This window comes from Amphiura filiformis, chromosome 12 (genome assembly GCF_039555335.1).
Source record: "Amphiura filiformis chromosome 12, Afil_fr2py, whole genome shotgun sequence".
Taxonomy (NCBI): domain Eukaryota; kingdom Metazoa; phylum Echinodermata; class Ophiuroidea; order Amphilepidida; family Amphiuridae; genus Amphiura; species Amphiura filiformis.
The window spans coordinates 5,365,261-5,387,378 of record NC_092639.1 but is presented as its reverse complement, the minus strand read 5'-3'; the positions used below and the strand labels follow the sequence as shown (position 1 = coordinate 5,387,378).

Here is a 22,118-nt window from a genome sequence, read left to right as displayed (position 1 = left end):
TATTTATTTATTTATTTATTTATTTATTTATTTATTTATTTATTTATTTATTTATTTATTTATTTATTTATTTATTTATTTATTTATTTATTTATTTATTTATTTATTTATTTATTTATTTTTCATTCAATCATTCATTCATTCTGCAGAATTCCATTAATATATTGTTTGTGTGTTGAAGCCACGTCTGACCTCCTCTGCAACTGATCCATTGAATGGATTATCATGGGATTATTGAATCGGAATATTCATTGAATCGATGGGCTGGGCGATTTTGCTGTTTACTTCAGGTCAGTGAAGCTGCAACAGTTTGCAAATTAGACGAATTTAAGTAAGTACACGTAATCTTAATGAACAAATTAAAAGATTGTCCATCGTTTAGTAATTAGGTAAACATAAAGTTGATTGACACTTTCTTCTGTTGCAAGATTTCACATATTTCAGCTCAGTTGACAAGTTTCATTGGAGCCTGTCGAATTCAACACCCTGACATGTGTAATGCAATGAATGTCATGAATGTATAAGCTTACCCATTCTACCACTATGACTATTATAATAAAGAATAAAATAAATGTGAAGTAAAATTTCTAATTTTTCAGCGTTATGTGGTCGTGAATGCAGAAATTAAGGGGTTCATTTGTATACATGTACAGTACATACATGGCGTGCGAGCAGTTATTGTTGTGATATCAAACATGTCAAAAGAACTGCAGACACAGCTCATGTTCGATTGAGTGGCCCACATTGGCGACATATGTGCTGGTATTAAATAGAATTGCATCGTCTGTTTGGACCCACACATCTTGACCAAAAATACCAGGTCGATGTTGTCAATGGATTTTGAAAAAGCCTTTGTCTTGACAAGGTGCCACACCAGCATGCCAGGCCCAGTGTTTGCTAATGAAAATGGAAAGTTATGGCATACGGGGGACAAACATTAAATTGGTCTAGAGCATTTTTGACACAAAGGAAACAATGTGTGGTAATTGTCAATTGACGGGCTGAACTTTGAGTGGGTGGATGTGAAATCCAGTATGTGTTCCCCAGGGGACAGTAACTGGCCCATTGGATTTCCTTATCTTTATAAATGACCTGCCTCAAAACTTAACATCCAGTGTAAAACTCTTTGCAGATGATTGCATCGTATACAGACAGATCACCGGTCCAGAGGATGCTGGTAAATTACAGGAAGATTTAGATGCTCTCTCTACATGGCAAACAAAATGGCAGATGAAATTCAATGCCAAGAAATGCTTTGTGTTAAAAATCACCCATGCTCACAACACATCAAATTTCAAATATTGTGTGATCCAGTTACCAGGGAGTTACGTAACCACTTCGCTGACGAATAACTACGATCAGCAGTAAAGCACCACCTGCTTGTTTGACCCCTTTCAGGGGCGCTAAGCAGTACCTAACCAGAACCAGACCCAAATTGATACCAAAATTTTGATACAAAAAAAAACCAGCCTTGTGTTACTGGGGCGTCATTGCCACGGTAATTTGATTGCCCAGGAAATTTGAATGTCGTGTGGTGAGAGACGGCTGTTTTTATTTGTTTTTTAAAGGTCAATATGAGTTTTTTTAACAAATAAAACCATGTGATTCATGCTTGATAATTATTTTTCTAACATAAAAGGCATAATGTTGTGATTGCTGGAGACCTCCTTTAAGGGGTACTACACCTGTGGTAAATTTGTGACTATTTTTGCATTTTTCTCAAAAAAATAACTACACACTGGTAACAAAAGTTATGTATATTATTGGGGCAAGGAATCCAATTACTACACTGGAATTTCAGTGATTCAAAACAAGTGGTTCAGTATATATGATCGGAAATGAGGTACATTCTTGCGGTACCTCTTTTCTTATCATAAATAATGAACCGCTTGTCTTGGGTCACTGAAATTCCAGTGTAGTAATTGGATTCCTTGCCCCTATGATATACATAACTTTTGTTACCACTGTGTTATTAGTTTTGAGAAAAATGCAAAAAAGAACAAATTTATCGAGGTGTAGTACCCCTTAATATGCTTAATAGTTGTGTTGTTGCGATTCTCCACTCACTAAATTCAAAATGTGACATGTACACCAAACACGGCACTCTAGAGTTTTCGGTTCTTCAGTGTCTGTCGCTTTGGCGCTGTTTACAGTGCAACAGTCTACATGTAAATGGGGTTCTGATTGGCTGAATGAATCAAGTCATCATCAATTCGGCACCTCATTTGCCGATCAAGCAGCTTACATGTAGTATTGCATGACCTAGTTCTTTTTACGCGATAATCAAACCTTAGGGGAGCTTGTCTAATTCAACACCCTGACAATCTCTGTACAATCCTGTGCAAGTCCACATCATGATTTACTAAGTGTTATTGTTACTAGTGATAGGCTGTACAGCCCAAAAAAAAAGGGTGATGTTTCAAAAAGCTTAGGGTACCAGCTGAATTGAAGCAGCTAATCCTCCTGAGCATTTTGACACCTTTAAAAAAATTGGTTGAAAAAATGAGACAGTGCCGGCCAAAAACTACGCATAAATCTGCCCCCCCCTTGTGTGTCGTTATTTGGCGGCACTGTCTCAATTACAACCCCGATTTCAATAAAATTGGTGTCAAATTACTCAGAACAACAAGCTGCATCAAATAAGCTGGTACCCTAAGCTGTTTGCAACTACACCCTTACAGCCTATCGCTATTGTTACTGTTATTATTTTTATAATAATGATGTTCAATAATAATATGCTCATTCTCAATTTCAGGTAGACCTCTACTCTACATTCAAATAAAGGATGATCTAGGATGCTGAAGTAAGAATAAATATCTGCAAAGAGTCACTCAATCCTCAGGAATTGGCAACTTCAAGCTTCTGTAATGTGTGTGTGCGTATTTTGCTTAAAAATATAATATCACTGTGTTGAAAAATATAACTTTCTGTCGTGTTCGGACATCAGCATGGCATCTAATGGAGAGACAAGTGAAGATTCTGTTGCTGTACAAAACAGTAATTTTCTGTTGAACACACTTGATGAGATGGAAAAACGGGTAGAAGAATTGAGAGATAATGCAAAGAAGATGGAAGAAGAAAGGAAGTCTCTGTTGGGATCTTTGAACACTATGCTACAAAGCCAAGCTCTAGTGGAAGTTAACAAAGGTAATTGTGAGTTGTATGTGCTTCTGTGTGAGTGCCACAGTGACTGAGTGGGTGCAATTTTAGACACCGTCAATTGAAGACACACATAGTTGTGTGTCATGAGGTGGGACACATTTGTTACAAGTGCCAGGTTTGATGCAAGACATGACCTTAATCTTCCACACAGGGGGTGTAGATATCAAGTGGAGTCACCCATTCAGGTAATCCCATTTGAGAGTCACACCCCTGTGTTGGAGATTAAGGTCATGGAATAGCCTAGTGTATAAAAGCGTAATCATGGTCCATGGCTTGGTAAGTTGGCACAGAATTTCAGGTGTACAGGTTCTTGCTTAGATAGGTCCAAGTTTAAGGTCAATGATTGAAAAATCGTATATCTGCTGACTGTATTGTAGTGGGGGTGAATGACGAAATGTACCTAAAATAACAGAGCAGTGAAAATCTTGCAAAATATGTTTATTTCTTGACTATTAGCCAGTCTATTCTTAAAATGAAAACAAAGGGAACCTGTACAAAGTAATGGGAGTGTCATTTGATGAAAGAAGGTGAAGTATCATGTTGTAAAGGATTCTGGGAAGAGTAAGATATCTTCTCTGGTATGGTACTGTCAAAGTGGACATTTTCATCATTCACACTCTTTGCAGTCCAAGTAGCTACTATGGCAGGATCCATGTGTATTCCTACGTACATGTATGTGTATAGTAGGTCTATGAATATTGAAGGGAAGATTTACTAAAGTAGCAAATTTAGAAACAAGTGATACAATTAAAAGAGTCTAAAATCAGCAGAGTGCAAAAAATTGAGTGAGTGAAAATGAGCCAGCCAGATACTGGATACATTCCTTGGCAAAGGATACATGGCTGTGATATCAATGGAGTAAATAAATTAAAAATCACATATATGTGACCATCTACCACAAATGGACTGTCATGTCTGCATTTTCACTTTATGTGATATTGGACAGGCAACTTTTACTCAAGTAAGCTGTACATTGATATTAGGCAAAAAAAAAAAAATTTGTTTGTTTGTCCACGTCCGACCGACCGTGTACCCTGGTCCCGACTGTGTCTTTTTTTAAATTTTTTAAATTTTTTTAAATTTTTTTTTTTTTGGCATCGATGGGACACCGTATAAAACAGTGGTTAGTATAAATTTAAAGAAAGAAAATGTAAAGAAAATGAACAGTATAACATGCAGAATCATCTCAAGAGTTAAACCAGTAAAGTGCTGTGTGTTTTGACTTATTTACCGCAGTCTTCAAGTGCAATATCTAAAAAATAAAAAATAAAAAAATTAATCCGACTTACCGACCCAACTGTTTCATAAGCCTCTATGGACAAACAAACAATTTTTTTTTTGGCCTTACAGTACATGTACATGACGTTGTTGCTAGTTTGCAAGTTAGTAAAAATCAGTAAAAGAGTTGGGAAATCCTTTGTTCTCAATTGTTTTGTTTTTTTGAGTGATTGAGACCATTATCTCACAACAATCTTGGCCAACATTACAGTCCATTTGTGGTGAATGATCACATATATTTCTGATATTCTGAAAAAGTTACAAAATTGAAGTTAGATCTGGATGTGATAAGGCTTTTAACTTATCCATATGCCTCTCTTTTTCTGATTTTCTCACTAAAACCACAGGTGACCGTGAAGAACTGGAGTTATTCATTGATCGTCTTACCAAGCGTTGTCTCACCATTGAAATAACCGTTCATATAATACGCTCTCCTTCCCAAGAGAAATCCCTTCAAACAGTACTCAAATATCTCCATGATCTCATCGGAACAATACACAGCAATATGCAACAAAGTCGGCAGGTGATTGAACGTTATTTAAACAGTTGTATTACAGAAACCAAAGGACCTGTAGATGACAAGTTTCAGGCGGCTCTATTGGGATGCACAGCAGAGGATCAGAAGGATGTGAGAAAGCGTTTAGAGGCTTTGTGGGCGTCGCTAGAGAGAGCGGAGAAAGCAGAGTCATCAATGGCTAGTGCACAGTCAACAGTGTCTTCAAAGAATACATGTACATCAACTAAGGCAAACAAAGATGTCAAGAAATGATGTATATGGGGAATAAATTACTATTCACCGTAGAAGTAGTGATGTAACCATAGCAATAGGTGAAAACAATTTTTGAATATTGCCCTGCACAAGATGTACGCTGTACCTCTGGATCGCACCATTGACTATCAAAGGATCGTAATTCTATAGCAGTTTCACATAATAGTCCATACATGATTCACTTGCACATGTTCCATTTAAAAATTAATTGCTAATTGTATTCAATCTGATTGCACACATACACAGGCATGACAGGTGGTGAATGCAGCCTGCTTTATATAGTGCAGGGCAATACATTCAATCCCTATTGCTATGGTAATCAATCTTGTTACAAATGTACATAACTACTTCTACGGCGAATAGGTAGGTAAATCTTGGCCAAACTGGAATATTTAACATGCTTGTAGTTCTGCGATAAACATGCGCATATAATGCGGTCCAGAAGATTGCATGCACGCGCCATACACTTCATACACACTTAGTACGCTACATGGACGCAACAGGTGCATTCGAGCTTGGTCAAGAATTACCTAATTTAGCTATAGGGTGTGTTATACTAAACTTATAACACATTGTAAGTAACCCATCGTAAAGTTACGATGACGCTTTTAACTCATCATAATTAACTGATGTGTTCCTGTTATAAATCCCTATTACTTGCAGTGTGTATCATAATCTTAAATCTCCTTAGTGGAATGGACGTTATGATGCATATAACTTGCGATCAATTTTGAAACCTACAGCGTGTCATAATTGTTAGTAAAACACACCTCTTGGTATACTCCTACGTTTTTGTGGTGTGTTCAGGCCTGCTGTAGCAAGGATTTATTACGGGTTGAAAGTGAGTGCAGTCCTGACTACCAAAATGTAGACCTGGGGGGATTGGCATATACCCAGCAAACATAAATGTTTTTGAAACGTTAAACAGGTCATACATGTTTTGGTTTTTTGGTCCAAAGCGCTTTAATAACATTTAAATGTTGAGTCATGAGCACATTTTCAAATTGTTTTCGAATGTTTTAAACATTTTCTGTAAAATATTTTGTGTTTGCTGGGTATGTACAAATTGAACATTGTACGTACCTTAACCCCCCAAAAGTGGGTTAATACTTTACAGAAATGTTTTCTTTAAGATATTTTGTGTTTGCGGGGTATGTACAAATTATATATTTAAAGTTAAGGGGTAACCCTGAATTGTTTCCTTTCCTTTCGTTTTCCGTGGAGCATTTAGAGTTGCGTAAATGAACCAATTGAGAGAATTCTTTGCTTTGTAAGGGATGTTAAGCCATCGGTCCCATGTACAGAGCCATACCAGTGTTAACCCCTGACTGTCCCAAACCGTCTCGGTGTACAAATGGACCCCGATGAAAATAACCTTCTCAAGAGGTATATACAGGGTTGTCAAACCCAAACAAATCAAAAATGGTACGGTAATAGCCTCGTCTCCCCCATGGAGTAGTGTACCACCCCACAATAATACACTGGTCTATGGACCATATTGTAATACATGTTTGTTTTTTTGCTTCATGTACGAAAAAAACAGACCACCCACAGTGTTTACAGTGTCCAGACTCTACCATGTTTGCATGTCACCCATGGAGGGCAAAATGTATACCTTTGGATTATTTTGGCATGTGCCCAACACACTTTAGGATTTTAAAGTGCATACTGTTTGCGGTGAGCAGATAACATGGGCTAAGGACTAAAAGGTGCATACCTTTATTAAACTCAAGCTGAAAGATGTATTATCTATATATCGTTTGATTTTGTTGCCGATGAATGCTAGAGGAACACTATTTGGGTATGTGACCATTTAATCTGTGCCATTTAAGGTTGGTCTGAACCCTGGAATTATGGAAACTTTCGGGCCTCATAACTGCTAAATTGTTGGTGTAAAGTATATAAAAGTATACATATTTAGAATGGCAAAGACTTGATAAGTTCATCTTTGAGGTCAAATTTGGGCCAAAATGGCATTTTGGCCCAAATTCCAAAAATAACGGTTTTTGGTCCACTTCTTTTTCGTGCAACGTAACAAAAAAATTCTTTGGCCAAAATTTTTTTTATTAATTTTAAAAACTAGATACAAATATCTAGGAGCCGTTTTTTTATTTTTTTTAATTTTGACCAATTTCCCCCAAAATATTTGAAATTTTGGCAAAAATCTGTTTTTTATGATTTTTTGAAAATTCAGCATTTTTGATCATTTTTGGTGCAAATTTCTCGAAGTTGGTCGAAATTAAAAAAAAATGAAAAAACGTCTCCTAGATATTTGTATCTAGTTTTTAAAAATTAATAACAAAATTCACTATTTTAAATTAACACTCCTTGTGTGGGAGATTAAGGTCATGTCTTCCATAAGGGGTGTATGGATTCCGACTGGAATAACTCATTACACACATCTATTCTGAATCTGCCCTCTATAAGTCTAATCTTTTTGATTAATTCAATCTGTCACTCACCAGTAATCAGACTGGCAACCTTTCTATCAAAATGAGGTTACAAAACTAAGAGTACTTGATGTAAAAGAGAACAAGTTTCCTACAAAAACAAAATTATTTATATCATCACATATACTGTTTCATTCTATTGAATTCTGTGTATGTATTCATTCTATGTAAGAGCAGCACACACTGAGCATTGTGTATACATGTATGTTTCCTAAAAATACATTATGGATTTGATTTAAAAAATGCCAGAGATGAGTTGGTTTTAACTTTCTAAACAAGGAAGGAAGTGAAAGTGACGACTGGGCACATCAGTATTCTCAAACACTGCAGGTGATTAACTGTTCTTTATAATTCCAACGCTTCCTATGTGATGTACATTTGGTAAATCGAGTCCACATAATCGGTTTCCCCTAGTTGCTCTGTTTGAACACATATTTGCTGCAAATCAAGTTTTCATCATGATGTTCTCACTGATCTACCTGTTTCCTATTCTGGTATCCACTTTGGTATTATCCAGTGAATTCATCTACCCAAAAGGATTACCATGTAAAGTACACAACAGGACGGCATTAGACTGCAGCAAAAGGAAACTTGCAAGTATTCCACTGCTGAAAGAGGACAATGTCAAGAGTTTAAATTTGAGTTATAATCAACTTGAAACTGTCATTGGAACGAGTTTCATTCATCTCACTTCACTTCAGGAACTAGATTTGAGTCAGAACTCTGTGAAGGACATCAGATTTGACACAATCCTGCCTCTGCAAGTGTTGGACTTCAGCTACAACAAGATACGCAATATCAGCTCTGATACATTTACAGGACTGAACAAGCTGGAAACTCTAGATCTAAGCCATCAAGACCTTCCATATCCTATTCCCCAGATCCTTACATTGCATGGGAGTCCATTTATCTCAACCACATCATTGAAAAAACTAGATATTGTTAACTGTAGTTTGCACAGTCTACCACCATCAGTATTCAGTGGGTTACATGCATTACAAGAGCTTGATATATCCAGCAATTCAATCAATGTTTTACCTGATTCTGTTTTTCAAGATCTGACCAATCTGACTCACTTGAATGTAAGGAGTACTAGACCACCGGTAGACTACTCACCACCAGCTGATCTGTTTAAATACCTGATAAGTCTGCAATACTTAGATCTATCTTGGAATTATATATCCAGCTTACCAGATACATTGTTTGTGAATCTCATCAGTCTGCAACATTTAGATCTATCCAGAAATACGTACATTTCTAGCTTACCAGAGACATTGTTTGTGAATCTCATCAGTCTGCAACATTTAGATCTATCTTGGAATGCCATATCCAGCTTACCTGAGACAGTGTTTGTGAATCTCACTAGTTTACAACATTTAGATCTATCACATAATCACATATCCAGCTTACCAGAGACATTGTTTATGAGTCTCACCCATCTAATATATTTAGACATTTCTTATAACTCATTAAGCACTACACCATGCAAAGCAATAGAAGGCCTCCAAATGTTATCAACGCTGAAGATGGTTGACAATAAGTTTGACTATATAACATGTCCTTTTGTGAATCCAACTGATCTCAAGGAGCTGTTTATATAAAGATCACATTCCATGGGATATATTCCACGATATGCTGAATATTGGAATGAAACCAAATGGTCAGAACTAATCACAAGGGTACCAACTTCACTAGCTACTCTGCACCTTCGGGTATATCATAACTGGGTATTTCAATCTGTGATTGCTGGATCAGTATGGAACTCATCTGTGACATCATTGCAAATTTCACCCATGTACGAGTACAGTTTTGGTGATCAGGTATCAATTGAAGATGACGCATTTAGTATGTTTCCACACCTGCAAAATTTGAGTATGCATGCTTCCTGTCTTCAATATGTAGTATATACTCCTTATCTCGCTAAATATGCCTTCCGTAGCTTGTCACACCTGAGCTCATTGGATTTCAGTGATTTAAGTTTGACTCATTTTCCTAGCAAAGCTCTAGAAGTACTTGCAAACTCACTGAAACACTTGAATCTGAGCAATAATGACATAAAAGTTATATCCTATGACAACCAGTATGTCAGTTTACAATTGGAAACGCTGGATGTCTCGCGTAACAAGTTTGAAACGGAACTCATCAGAAGCATGTTATGTTGTTGTTAAAGCAATTAACATTTCCATACAAAATGTATTTGTATGTTTTTTCCCACAAAATGTATTTTTACTGTTAGATAAGGGACCTTTTTATTTTGAGCCAAACAAGCGAGATAAAGCAAAGAAAATTGGTGTTTAATTCCATGGCCAATGTCACCAATGTGTGTCACTCCATTGGTCGTGACTGAGGTCGGTCATCTTGATGTGTTATGAGCATCCTGTACCCCATGTATGTACATTGGCCCTTGTTTGACTATTATTTCAGTTGTAAGAATTAAACGACGTAGTCAATTGTTTTATTCAAAATCTCAGATTTTGTCACAAATGCAGCACATAAAGCCTTAATTTATGCAGGGTAATGTGAATGTTAGTTTATTGTTAAAAAGAACATAACAACCATGTAAAAAGCAGAATTTTTGAGAAACATTGAGATTGTCCTCCTCAGGAAATGTTACAATATTGCTATATAATACATTGCTATACAATATTGCTTAAAGGCACATTCTCAGATTTTGAGTTTTATATTTTTCCATCAAATATTTGTCGTATGATAACCCTAAATGTATATTTTTGAAAGTTAGAGATGATGAAAAATCATTTTGGTATGTTAGGGAACAAACCAAGCTTTAATGACGTCATATAAGTCCTTTTGTTTCGTTCGGGGAAAGGTCTAAACCTAGTTAAAGTATCAGTAAAAGTTGATCTTTTGGGTTGGAATTTTCAACACTTCGCACTTGCATTTCAGGGAGGGGATCGGCATCCTTTTATAGGACATCGCCAAACTTTTGGATTGTTCCCTTACATAGATCATATTTCACATATTGCTGTAAGACCCTTGCTGTAATTGTAATTAGACCAATTTTTGTCTTGCCTGAACTATGTTCAGGAAGAAACAATGCTGTCTGTCACTTTGTTCTCACAAGGCTATGCTTGTGTGCCTTGTTTTGAGTACAACACTTGCTTGTGTGTCAATTTTTTCTTGTGTGTCTAGGCACACAAGAAAGATCTTGCAGGGGGGCATAGAGGGGTGTAGATGTCATTTTTAAAGGTATTGAAAAAGGCTCACAAGCAACAACCAGTCTGAACAACAAAAAAGACACACAAGATGGGCGTCCGTCACGTGTCCGTCGGGTCAAAAAGACACACAAGAAAAGTCACACAAGTCTCACAGACACACAAGTATACCTGCGTGAGTGTGTGTCTATCTGTCTGTCGGGTGGGTGCGTATCTCCTGTCTGTCTGGTATGCATTCAAACCTTGTGGAATGCCTATGATGACAAAACCTGGTGAAGTGCATCTGTGTGTTCTCTTGCTGATAGAACATGCATACTAAATATGTAATTGGCATAATTTATGAAATTGTTTAAAAAATGCTTCTGGAGAGATATTTGATGATATATGGGGGTCAGAGTTGATCAAGGGGTGTCAGAATGGGTCATGGGGTGTTGGGGCTGGGTGTTGGGGTAGCTCAAGCAGTATCATGGTGGGTCAGAAAGTGGTATCACAGGTATGGCAAAATTCACCTGGTTCAATTTCTATACATTGAGCTGTAGGCACGCTGACACCATTTGACCAAACATGATGCCATTTGGAAAACACCAACACCACTATTCCAGTTGATATCCAAACACCAGAAGACATGACCTTGATCACCCACACAGGGGTGTAGATTTCAAATGGAGTCACCATTCGAGTGCGTAACCCTATTTGAAATTCACACTCACTGTGTGGAAGATTAAGGTCACATAAGGGGTGATGGATTTCAACATCCCAACCAACACACTTGGCTTGAGAGATAGTATACAAATATTAACTGTCTATGAGTGTGATGGTGAAATATAATCACGAGGTGAAAGATGGATTGTTCCATTCCACGAGCGGAACAGCGAGTGAAATGGAACAATACATCTTTCTCCGAGTGATTATATTTCGACCATTACACGAATTTAAGACAGTTAATATTTGTTTTATATCACGCATGCATAAAATCTATTACTAAAATACTATTTAAGGTAGGAAATACATTTTTTCATCAACGTAACACCATGCTTTGCTGTGATATACTTCACATTTTGGGGTCTACCCCAATACTAAATCGGCGAGTCCAAGAGTCAGCGCACGGCTTATAGCGCAGGTGCACTACGGCAGAGCACTATGATAGTAAAGCCTATCACACGGAGAGGGTGATGGTAAAAATGGCAAATGGTTCAACCAATGAACTGTCTAGAATTTACGTATGAGTGATATAAAGCTTTTTGGCAATTGAATACCTGAGTGGAAGAAGGGCCCAACTCCATCAAAACTCTTTTTGAGATATTAAGAAAAAACTTAATATTTGGAAAAGTTTTATAGACAGAATGTTTTCATCATCAGGGGACCTTTAAGGTGGTTCGAAAGGCAAGGTTTAGGGAAATCATGAATTCCAACATTTTTGCAAATATCTCCAAAACCTTTCATGATACAATCTCAAGTGAGTTTGTGCTTATGTAGGGATATGTTGGCCATGTTATGAAGGTAATAAAACCATTGCCATGGTAACCAAGCAGTCGCTATTGGCTTCTGACCAATCACATTAAAAGTTGGTTTTTCCTGCTTTTTCGCAATACACTTCATTTTTCCCAATAGAAGTATACTCACATGTTGAGTCATGTTCCTGCACACCTCCACTGATTTTCCCGTAAAAAGTTTGTAAGTAATATGGAATCTGTGGCCAAAAAACGAAAATTTCACTTTGACCCCCCCTCCACTGGGATTTTTTTTATGGGAAAATCAGTGGAGGTGTGCAGGAACATGACTCAACATGTGAGTATACTTCTATTGGGAAAAATGAAGTGATTTGCAAAAAAACAGGAAAAAACCAACTTTTAATGTGATTGGTCAGAAGCCAATAGCGACTGCTTGGTTACCATGGCAACGTTTTTATTACCTTCATAACATGGCCAACATATCCCTACATAAGCACAAACTCACTTGAGATTGTATCATGAAAGGTTTTGGAGATATTTGCAAACATGTTGGAATTCATGATTTCCCTAAACCTTGCCTTTCGAACCACCTTAATATATGAACATACAATATCATATACATTCGAAATTATATATGTTTCCATGGCAATGGTACAGGTCTTAATATGAGCTGCTAGAGTTTGGCCCTTCTTCCACTAATATACTGCAGATGTATTATAACTAGCTACAGAAATTAAATAATTATCCATTAATTGAACAATTAAGTAGAAGCATGTAATATGCTAGCAAGAAAGTTTATTGTAGTGAAAAGCAGATTTCATGGATGAACAAAATTCCTCTTTAACCCTTGGAAGAAGGGCCCAACTCCATGGAGTTCGGCCTTTCTCCCATGAAAACCATGATTAAGTGTGTGTGGAAGACTATTTAGAGAGTGGATTTTGGCTCATCTTTCACACACAAGGAAGAACAGCCTGCTGGCAATAAAATGCTGGGTCTAATTTTTTTTTTTATTAATTGGAGTTGGGCCTTCTTCCACTCAGGTATTCAATTGTTGTCACTTGAATAGTGATACGTTTTCAATTTCATAAAAAAATTGGGTCTTTGGATGATTAAATTTGGGATGTGGCATCTCTGAGCTGACAGCAGATTCAAAATCTGTTCGGTGGCGCACCCAATGCATATAGGTCTATACCATATGAGCACCCTTGTCTCCAGTTGAAGGAAAAGAATCAACAAGAATATCTAAGGAAATTAGTCAAATGTGATATGATAAGCCTCCCATGTAACCAAAACCTGGAATTTAATATGAAGTTCCTTAATATAAAGGAAGCTTTCTGTTGTGATAATATTAAATGAAAATGTTCTATAATTCAATTATTTCAGTTCATTTTATATATTTTGTTTTTAACTGTGATAACAGGTGCCCTTTCCATAAATAGTTTTGATGTATTCTCAGTTACGTGTGACTTGAAAATTTACTTTTACAAGTAATCAAATATTTTCATCAATCAAAAACATTTATATAGCCCAGTTTCAAATGAATTGATCCAGGGGCGATTTGATAACATAAAAGATAAATTAAGTACAGCATTTCAATTTTTATTTAAAAATATTGACAATAAATGTAATGATATTAATATTAGAACACATGGAATGGGTTGCCAGTCTATTAACACTAAATTTGGTATGCAATGTAATTCATGGAAATAGTTATCACCTTCATTTTCAAGCTCGTTATATTGGTAAACATGGTAAATGTATGAACTCGATAAGATAATAAAATTTAAAATGCCCCCCCCTCCCCGGTGTAAAATTTCCAAGCGGCTCGTAAAAATCGCTTGCCCCCCCCTCATGGCCTGCCAAAATTCTTTGGCCCCCCTTGCGCATGCCAATTTATAAACCTTAAATAGTATAGATGCATGTTGCGAGCACAGCGAGCAGGAAAATTTGCATATTTAAGCGTTTCCGTACTGTTTTCTTAAGCCTTTTTAGGGCGTTTTATTTAAAAGGAGCCCCATGAATTTGTGCCGAAATAGCTTGCCTCCCCTCTCGGCTTGCCAAAAATTGCTTGCCTCCCTTTTGGCTTGCCAAAAGTTCTTGCCCCCCCCCCAATTTTACACTCCCCAGGGCTCATAGTTATTGCACAGCCCCTTACTAAATGCCTTTCAGTTGACAATCAAATATCCATGTTGCCTTGTAGCTAATTAATTAACACAGAATATAAATGAATAATTTGACTATATTAATATTGTATGTACAAAATATTGTGATTTACTAGATGTACTATGTATAAATTAACCAAATACTTGAATATTACTTTTTGAATCATTTTAATAAGGAGTTGTTCTTGTTTTAGCATGAAGTTATTTTAGAATGTGCAATAAAGTATTTATTGTTTTGTGAACTATAGTTGAGTGGTTTTTTTAATGAGACTTAATCACTTTTCTGTCTGTCCGGTGGGGGTGGGTGTGTGTGTGTGTCCGTTCGGAGCTGTAACTGGGGATCTGCAAGACCTATGGGGATGTTTCGTGGTGGAATGATATCCAGCTCTGCTCTGTGCCCGTATTTTTTCGGTGAAAAATATGCGAATTAAAGTAGCTAATTTGCATAATTTATGCAAAAATTATTGCCAATAATTAATATCAGATTCTGTGAACAAATTATCTCAAGATCCATCAGGTGTATGATAGCAAAACCTGGTGGAAGGAACCATGGACACCTGCTGATCCCCTGATTTAATTTTTTGGCAAAAGGTATATACATTTAGTAGTTAATTTGCATAATTTATGCGTAACTCTTCTTCAAAAATGGTCTGATGATTAGTCACAAAATTATCAGGGGTGTAGTACCACCTTAAATCTTTTAATTTGAATTTTTAATTCAAAGTACCACCTTAAATCTTTTAATTCAATTTATTTACTTTTAAGTTGTAAAAGTAATTAAGTTCCATTAAAAGATTTAATTGAAAACTTGATGATCATAAAAACAGTGTATTCACGTTTTCCTAAATTTGGTGATTATGACAAATTGACCATATTAAATAAGGTATGCTGTAGTATTTGACACCTGCTTCTGAAGTAGTATTTTTGTGAAATAAGGGTATTTTTGTCATTTTAGTTTTTTCTAAATTAAAAATCTATAGAGTTTGGGCTTTTATTTGCTTTTTATTTGAATCAAATCGGACATTTGGTTCAGAAGTTGCAAGTGATCAAAGGAAACAAAAGTGACGTGAATTGAATTTTGTCCTATTCTAATACACGTAATGTATTTCTTATGTATTGTATTGTTTTCAAGGGGCGATATTTAAGGAATTTCTGGATAAAAATTAATTTCTGAATAATGTAATATGTTTATTGCATATAAAGAGTGCTAATAATTAGTATAAATGTTTTTGTTGACAGAAACATGATTTTATAATATTTGATATGCATAATTGCTGCCTAATTAACTTATTAAGTGTTTCTAGACTTAAAATGTCATTTTCTGCCAGATGTCGTTTAGCGTCATTTTTTACCTTCTTGGCGTCACTTTTCTTGGTAATGGTGCATCTGTCTGAGCTTATATTTGGCAGGTATGTTGAACATACCTGTATCTGAAAATTTACAGAAGGAAATTTTGAAAAACATCTGGTAACCATGGAAACGACCCGTTTTCCCAAATTTTCCCCCAAAATGCGCAAATTTACCAATTTCAATGCACCGTAGCGTAACCGTACAACCTTTTTTTGAAAATTCCCTCTGTAATTTTTTTGATTAGACCTTAATTTGTCAAATAAAACAAATTTCAGAAAAAAATACCAAAGAACAACCGAGAAAAATGTCGCGCAACGACAGCATATGAAAATCCAACATGGCCGCCGTTACCACGGCAACCGTTATAACGACAATCATTTTTTTGGCTGGAATCGCTAAGTTTGATCAACATACACATTCCCACCAATTTACAAGCGCACAGGCCAAATACTTTAGAAAATCACTTTTACTACTTCAGCCCCCCCTTATCCGTAAAACTTCATTAGTCAAAAAAAAAAAAGAAAGAAGGTTTGTCTCAAAGATCACGAGTGGTTTGAAAACAAATGGGAAATGCGATTAAAAAATTATTCCTGACTTGGTATTTTCATGGTATTTTGAGAAAAAAATTCTGATTTCGCCGAATTTTTCCGGAAAAAACTATAAAAAAATTTTTTGAAATAAAAAAAAAAAATCTGCATTTCTTTTTTTTTTCAAATAGCGCAATTTTACAAATGCGCGTGCAAGCTTTGAGACAAACTTTTTTTTTCCTTTGGCCTTATACAAATATGATTTTCCACTACAACAAGAAGGAAAAGATAGAGAGATGATCAGCATGATAGAGAAGTTAACTTGTAAAATCATGTGATTTTTGTTGAATTTTTCCAAAAAGTTTGATATATCTGTGTCAAGAATAACAAGGAAGAGAGATGATGAGTGCAGACAAGGAAATGTGTCATGTCTGTTTGTTTCATTTTGCCGATATGTAACCGGGGGGACTGGTCATACCCAGGGGATATCATGGGTGACCAAAGATTAACGAGAGGGGCTATATGAATAGTTTTAATGTATTGTTTGTCCCTGTTATGTTTGGCCTTTTTAGAAATAAAATGCCCATCTGAAACAAAGGTGAGTGGCCCCCTGGGATATGTAGCCCAAGATGGAATTTAACACAAATTTCCTTATTAATTAATAAAAAGCATGCTGTTATGACAATGAAAATGTGATTCTTTCTATTCCAAAGAATACAATTTCAATTGTATTTTTAAGATCCTTTTTCAGTTATTTAAAGATTTTTTAACGTGATAGCAGATGTTATGTGGATAAACAGCGTGTATGTGTTGATTCAAGTTTTATGTTAACTCGAAAGTTTATTTTAGCAAGTAATCTAATCAAACATTTCAACAAAAACATTTATGCAATGGCAGTTTCATTTTAACCCCATGAGAACTATACCTGCCGATTGGCCAAAAAGAAGTTATCATTATCAATTCGGACCAATCTGCTGAATAATTTCACCACACAAAAAAATTGGGGTGAATTATTTGCACCCAATCAGAGGCAATGTTAGATTGGCAGGTAGTGCTCAGAGGGTTACAAGAACTGTCCTGGGGCAATATGATGGCATAAAGGAAGATATGTTAATACGTTTTTAGCTTTTATTTCAAATTTTGTAGTCATCATGGTAATCAAAGCAATGTTAGGTTTAAAAAATTCCTGAGTTATTTTGGGGTGTAATCGGGATTGTCAACTTTTTGGAATATTGCATGGAGTGAGAGGTATTGTCAAACAGCATGCGCATATTTTTGGTGGCACCAGCCCCCCCCCCAGGGTAAAAGCAGGGGGCGGCCAAAACGAAGGGGTGGCGGAAGAAGAAGGGCGGTGGAAGAAGAAGGGAGGCAAATAGAATCAGTAAAGAAAAAAGGCGAAAAAAAAAGTCTAAAATTGTGAAAAAAATTGTACTATACATCAAAATGTTTTGCTTTTAGGGCGCTAGCGCTTATAATCTGACGTTGGTGTAGTTTTTTGCGAAAAAGGGTGGAGCTTCGAAACTGCTGTATATGTGGATTTTGGATTTGGGTTTTTGGAAGTAAATTTCCACAGAAATTCCTTCCCACAATGCAATATTATTCACCTTGGTACAAATTTACTTCTGGTAGAGGTATTTGACTTATCCCTAGACGTATTCATGTCAGCCATTGCAATATAATGTCAAATCGAGGGGTCAGTGACACAAAGACGTAACTCCATCTTGACCATTCTGAGAAAAAGGAGTTTAAAGATAATGGTCCGCATTGACTTGTGTAGTTAAGTCCAGGCCTGTATCCAGGAATTTTTTTGTGTGGGGTGCTGATTTTGAAAAAGTCGGGTCGACTTTTTTCCAGGGGGGGGGGCAATTTTGTGAAAAAAGGATTTTTAAAAATCAATTTTTTGGCTTGCTACGCTCGCAAATTCTTAAATTTTTGGACTTTTGGTATACTTTTGCAAATGGGGGGTGCACCACACCCCACACCCCCTGGCTACGGCTCTGGTTAAGTCTGTTTCACTGGCCATTGATTTCAGTGAGGTGCTAAATGGAGTTACTTCTATGTGTTTATTGGAAAGTGCTCATGTTTCTGAAAATTTTGACATCAAAATCTCATTTTCGCAACCCTTTGAAATCAGAGCTGCACATATTCAATACATTAACACTAAACAATGTAATTCATTATTTTATTGAAAGATTTTTCTCATTTCATACACTGTACAATATTTGTATATTATTTATCTGCTGTAAAAACAACCTGGTTACAATCAACGTTAATTACCCCCCAATTTAAATCTTTACTAGCAAACTCATTTGTCTCTCAAGTTTGCTCCTGGTACATGGTTTAAAAGCTTGGTGCACAGATGTAACATAATTTTTTGAAAGTTCCTCTAAGACCGAGCATTCAGCAGGGCCAGGGTCCTGTGGAAGTATACCAGTTTGCATATTGAGGGTCTAGGAGAAAAAACATTAACATTGCATCACTTAAAGGCCCATTCAGTGATTTGCTCATCCGGACGATTGTAAAAATGATCAAAATTCAGAATTTGGTACTTTTGTCATTGTCATAGATGTGCTAACATTGCCTGCGAGTGGTTTAACTGAAAGCCGTGTATTTAAGATAAAATAAGACATTTTACACGAATCTGTAATTTAGATACTGACAGTATCTAAATTAGCTGCATGTATTTGAATGGGGCTTCAACCGTCAGTACTGCTGTTTTCTTCGTTTTTTGCCAAATTTGTCATTTCAGAAATACCAAATGACAATTTGAATGACTTCTCCTTCACTTTTAAGCAATTTATAAACAATTTTAATTTTTTTACACTTGCGCTGGGATCACTGAATGGGTCTTTAAATGAACTATTTGAATACAATTTTAGTCTCAAAACTGTTATATTCTTTAATAGGCAATGAAAATATTGACATCCAATTTTCACATTTCCAATGCTTTAAAAAAAAAAATTTCATGTAAAGATCCCCAATTCCTAAATTTGGGAAATATCCTGAAAAGTTCTGTTTTGATTCTGGTAAAAATGAAACCCTGTATTGTAATTGCAGACCAGAAGCAATATGAAAACAACAAAAATAAAAGCGGACTATAGAACCAAAGAGCTGAAATCCACTGAAAAGCTGAAACGACCTGTAATCGCTATTTGAACTATTTTCATACACATCCTTCTGTCTTTCATAATAAAACAATTATATGATAACTATCAGTATATATGATTTCCATTAGAGTTAAGTTACCTCATACCAAACACAACAAGATGTGATACTACCACGTCCACTTGGTATAAATTAATGTACATAATTACTGTTAATGTCCTCAGGGACGGTTGGAGAACTAAAATGGAAGCGGGATAGTTATCTATGAATGCGAGGAAACAATTGGTCACATTTTGTATATAATGACTGGATTTGTTACATATTCAAGGGTTATAATGCAAAGAGGCCCAATCTGGAATAGCTGCCTGGTGTCATACATTTAGATTGTACACAATATAGAATACAGAAATGGTCAAATGTCTATAGGGCAGCTATTGCAGATAGGGCTTTCTTGCTCCAGACCCTTGATTTGACTATAACAAGGGTTTAGGGCAAGACCCTATCAGCAATAGCTGCCAGGTGTCATATTTTTAGGGCTTTCTTGCACTATACCATTTTTCACCCTGATGTGGCAAGCTAAATAAACATACGAAAAAGTAAATTGTCTTTACATGGGCTATACTAACCATCATTTTGCATCTTATGAAAATCACAAGGCAACAATTATTGTGACACCCAACATTCTTGAAATATTTCTTTTCCAGAATACATTGTAAACCCTATGCAGTGGAAGTATGGGTTTTATATATGTGATTGTTAAGTAACTAATTCAATTTGAAATACTCCAGTTGTCGACGATATATAGCTAAAGCCATACAAAGGGAGTTGGTTTCAACATAATTAACCCTACACAATTCCATTTGAAAAACATACCCCCTCTGGAAAAGACTTTTCTTAGGTCTTCCACCTGGGGAGGCAGATTGTCAGTGGAATAGCCCATGAAATCAACCCATGATTTATGTAATCATATCATTAGGGAACAACCCAAAAGTTTATAGGGCTTCATCAAACTTTTGGGTTGTTCCCTTACCATTCATGTGTAACCAATATTTAAAAAAAATAATACTAAATGAAAACGAAAGTAATATGAACCAACAAGCCCAAACATATCATGATAGTAATGGTATAACAAAATATAAAACGTACAGGTTATGTCATCTACATAATATAAAGCACACAAACAATACACTGATAAACATTGATATATAAATCTGTTACGAAAAATACTAATTGGGGAAGAAATCTCAAACAATTATACTGAAATGAAGACCTTGGAACTAAAAGGGGGTAAAACTTCACAAAATCATGAAAAATGAGTTAGTTTTAGTTTTTACTACAAGGGGGGGGGGTATCTACACCCTCCATGCAAATTTCATAGTGAAATAATGTGGTAGAACATTGAAACTGCATGGACAAAACCACCTCGTTGCATTGAAACTACATGGACAAAACAACCTTCTTTGCCATTTACCTCGAAATGCACTCAATGTGACTTTAAGGGGTACTACACCCCTGCCCAATTTTGTGCCTATTTTTGCATTTTTTCTCAAAAATTATAGCGCATTGATGACAAGTAAGATATGTATATTACAGGGGCAAGGACTACAACTACTGCAATGGAAATTTTATTTCAGTACAGACAACAGTTGTGGAGTTAAAAAAAAAAAAAATGAGGGAAAACCAATATTTGATCAATAAATCAATAACTACTTGCCTGGAGTTGCTGAATTTGCATTGCAGTAGTTGGAGTCCTTGCCCCTATAATATACATATCTTACTTGTCACCAATGCGCTTTAATTTGTGAGAAAAATGCAAAAATAGGCACAAAATTGGCCAAGGGTGTAGTACCCCCTGAACCACACTATAGATCTGAGGTCTTCAAATAATACCTTGACAGATCAAACAAGTACAATGCCAACAGTTTTTCAGCGAAGTGGACATTTCTTTTCTGGATAGTTTATTTTTTGCTTTGGATTAACCCAACTAAGCTGCATTGGTATATATTCCATTTGAAATCCATACTTCCCCTGTGGAAGATTAAGAGCTCAAGTCTTCCACAGAGGGAATATTCAAATAGAATTAGACAATTACATATCTTCCTTTTCAAATATTCACTCCAGTTGTGGAAGATATAGATAAAGCCATAAACAGGGTAAGTATGGGTTTCAAAATAATTAACCCTATCCGATTCCATTTCAAAAAAAATATTGCCACTGTGGAAATTTTTTTCTTAAATCTTCCACAGGAGTATGGCATTTAAATAGTATAGCCTAATACCAACTTGTAAGAAATACAATAAGTTACATAGATAAACTGAAATGTTATTATATTTGTAACAAAACTAAATGAGGACGGACAACAGCACACTAGAACTATATAGTATCAGAAATAAAATACAGGAATACACTACTTTGGAATACATTATTGGAATACATAAATTATTTATAACTTTTACATCAAAATATTCTTTGATTCATTGTAATATCAGTACCTCCATTTACATGTTTGCCCTTTCCTGACAAGTTCCTCAATCACTCATTTTGGATCTCATGTCCCTAGGGATTCCTCCAGTCTCATACACTGCTGTAAAGACCAAAGACATTTGTGACATAATCAAGGGGAATGAGTCGCATGTCAGCAGTTTTTTAATCATTTTCTGGCAGTTTACGAATGCTACATTTTGATGCAAC

The 22,118-nt window shown here is 35.9% G+C and overlaps 2 protein-coding genes across 3 annotated transcripts; both read left to right on the top strand.

Annotated features, from left to right (window-relative positions):
- The first annotated feature begins 246 nt into the window (after window positions 1-246).
- Window positions 247-6,151, top strand: LOC140165696 (BAG family molecular chaperone regulator 2-like). Of its 2 annotated transcripts, none has more exons than XM_072189005.1 (3): window positions 247-290; window positions 2,756-3,147; window positions 4,788-6,151. In XM_072189005.1, the coding sequence occupies exons 2-3, from the start codon at window positions 2,949-2,951 to the stop codon at window positions 5,207-5,209; spliced, it is 621 nt and encodes a 206-aa protein (XP_072045106.1). In that variant the 5' UTR covers window positions 247-290; window positions 2,756-2,948; the 3' UTR covers window positions 5,210-6,151. The 2 variants fall into 2 exon arrangements, with proteins under 2 accessions (XP_072045106.1, XP_072045105.1); XM_072189004.1 differs by having other exon boundaries at window positions 263-331.
- A 1,298-nt stretch (window positions 6,152-7,449) lies between these two features.
- On the top strand, window positions 7,450-9,260 carry LOC140165580 (uncharacterized). Its single transcript, XM_072188865.1, has one exon. It carries the CDS (start codon window positions 8,118-8,120, stop codon window positions 9,258-9,260), a length of 1,143 nt encoding a protein of 380 aa, XP_072044966.1. The 5' UTR covers window positions 7,450-8,117.
- Window positions 9,261-22,118: the final 12,858 nt, after the last annotated feature.

What these genes read in the sequence shown, in the direction of transcription:
- LOC140165580 (XM_072188865.1), top strand. Translation starts at nt 8,118, where the DNA reads ATGATGTTCTCACTGATCTACCTGTTTCCTATTCTGGTATCCACTTTG.
- LOC140165696 (XM_072189005.1), top strand. Translation starts at nt 2,949, where the DNA reads ATGGCATCTAATGGAGAGACAAGTGAAGATTCTGTTGCTGTACAAAAC. An exon ending in TCTAGTGGAAGTTAACAAAG is followed by an intron (nt 3,148 to 4,787) that starts GTAATTGTGAGT and finishes CTAAAACCACAG; the next exon opens with GTGACCGTGAAGAACTGGAG.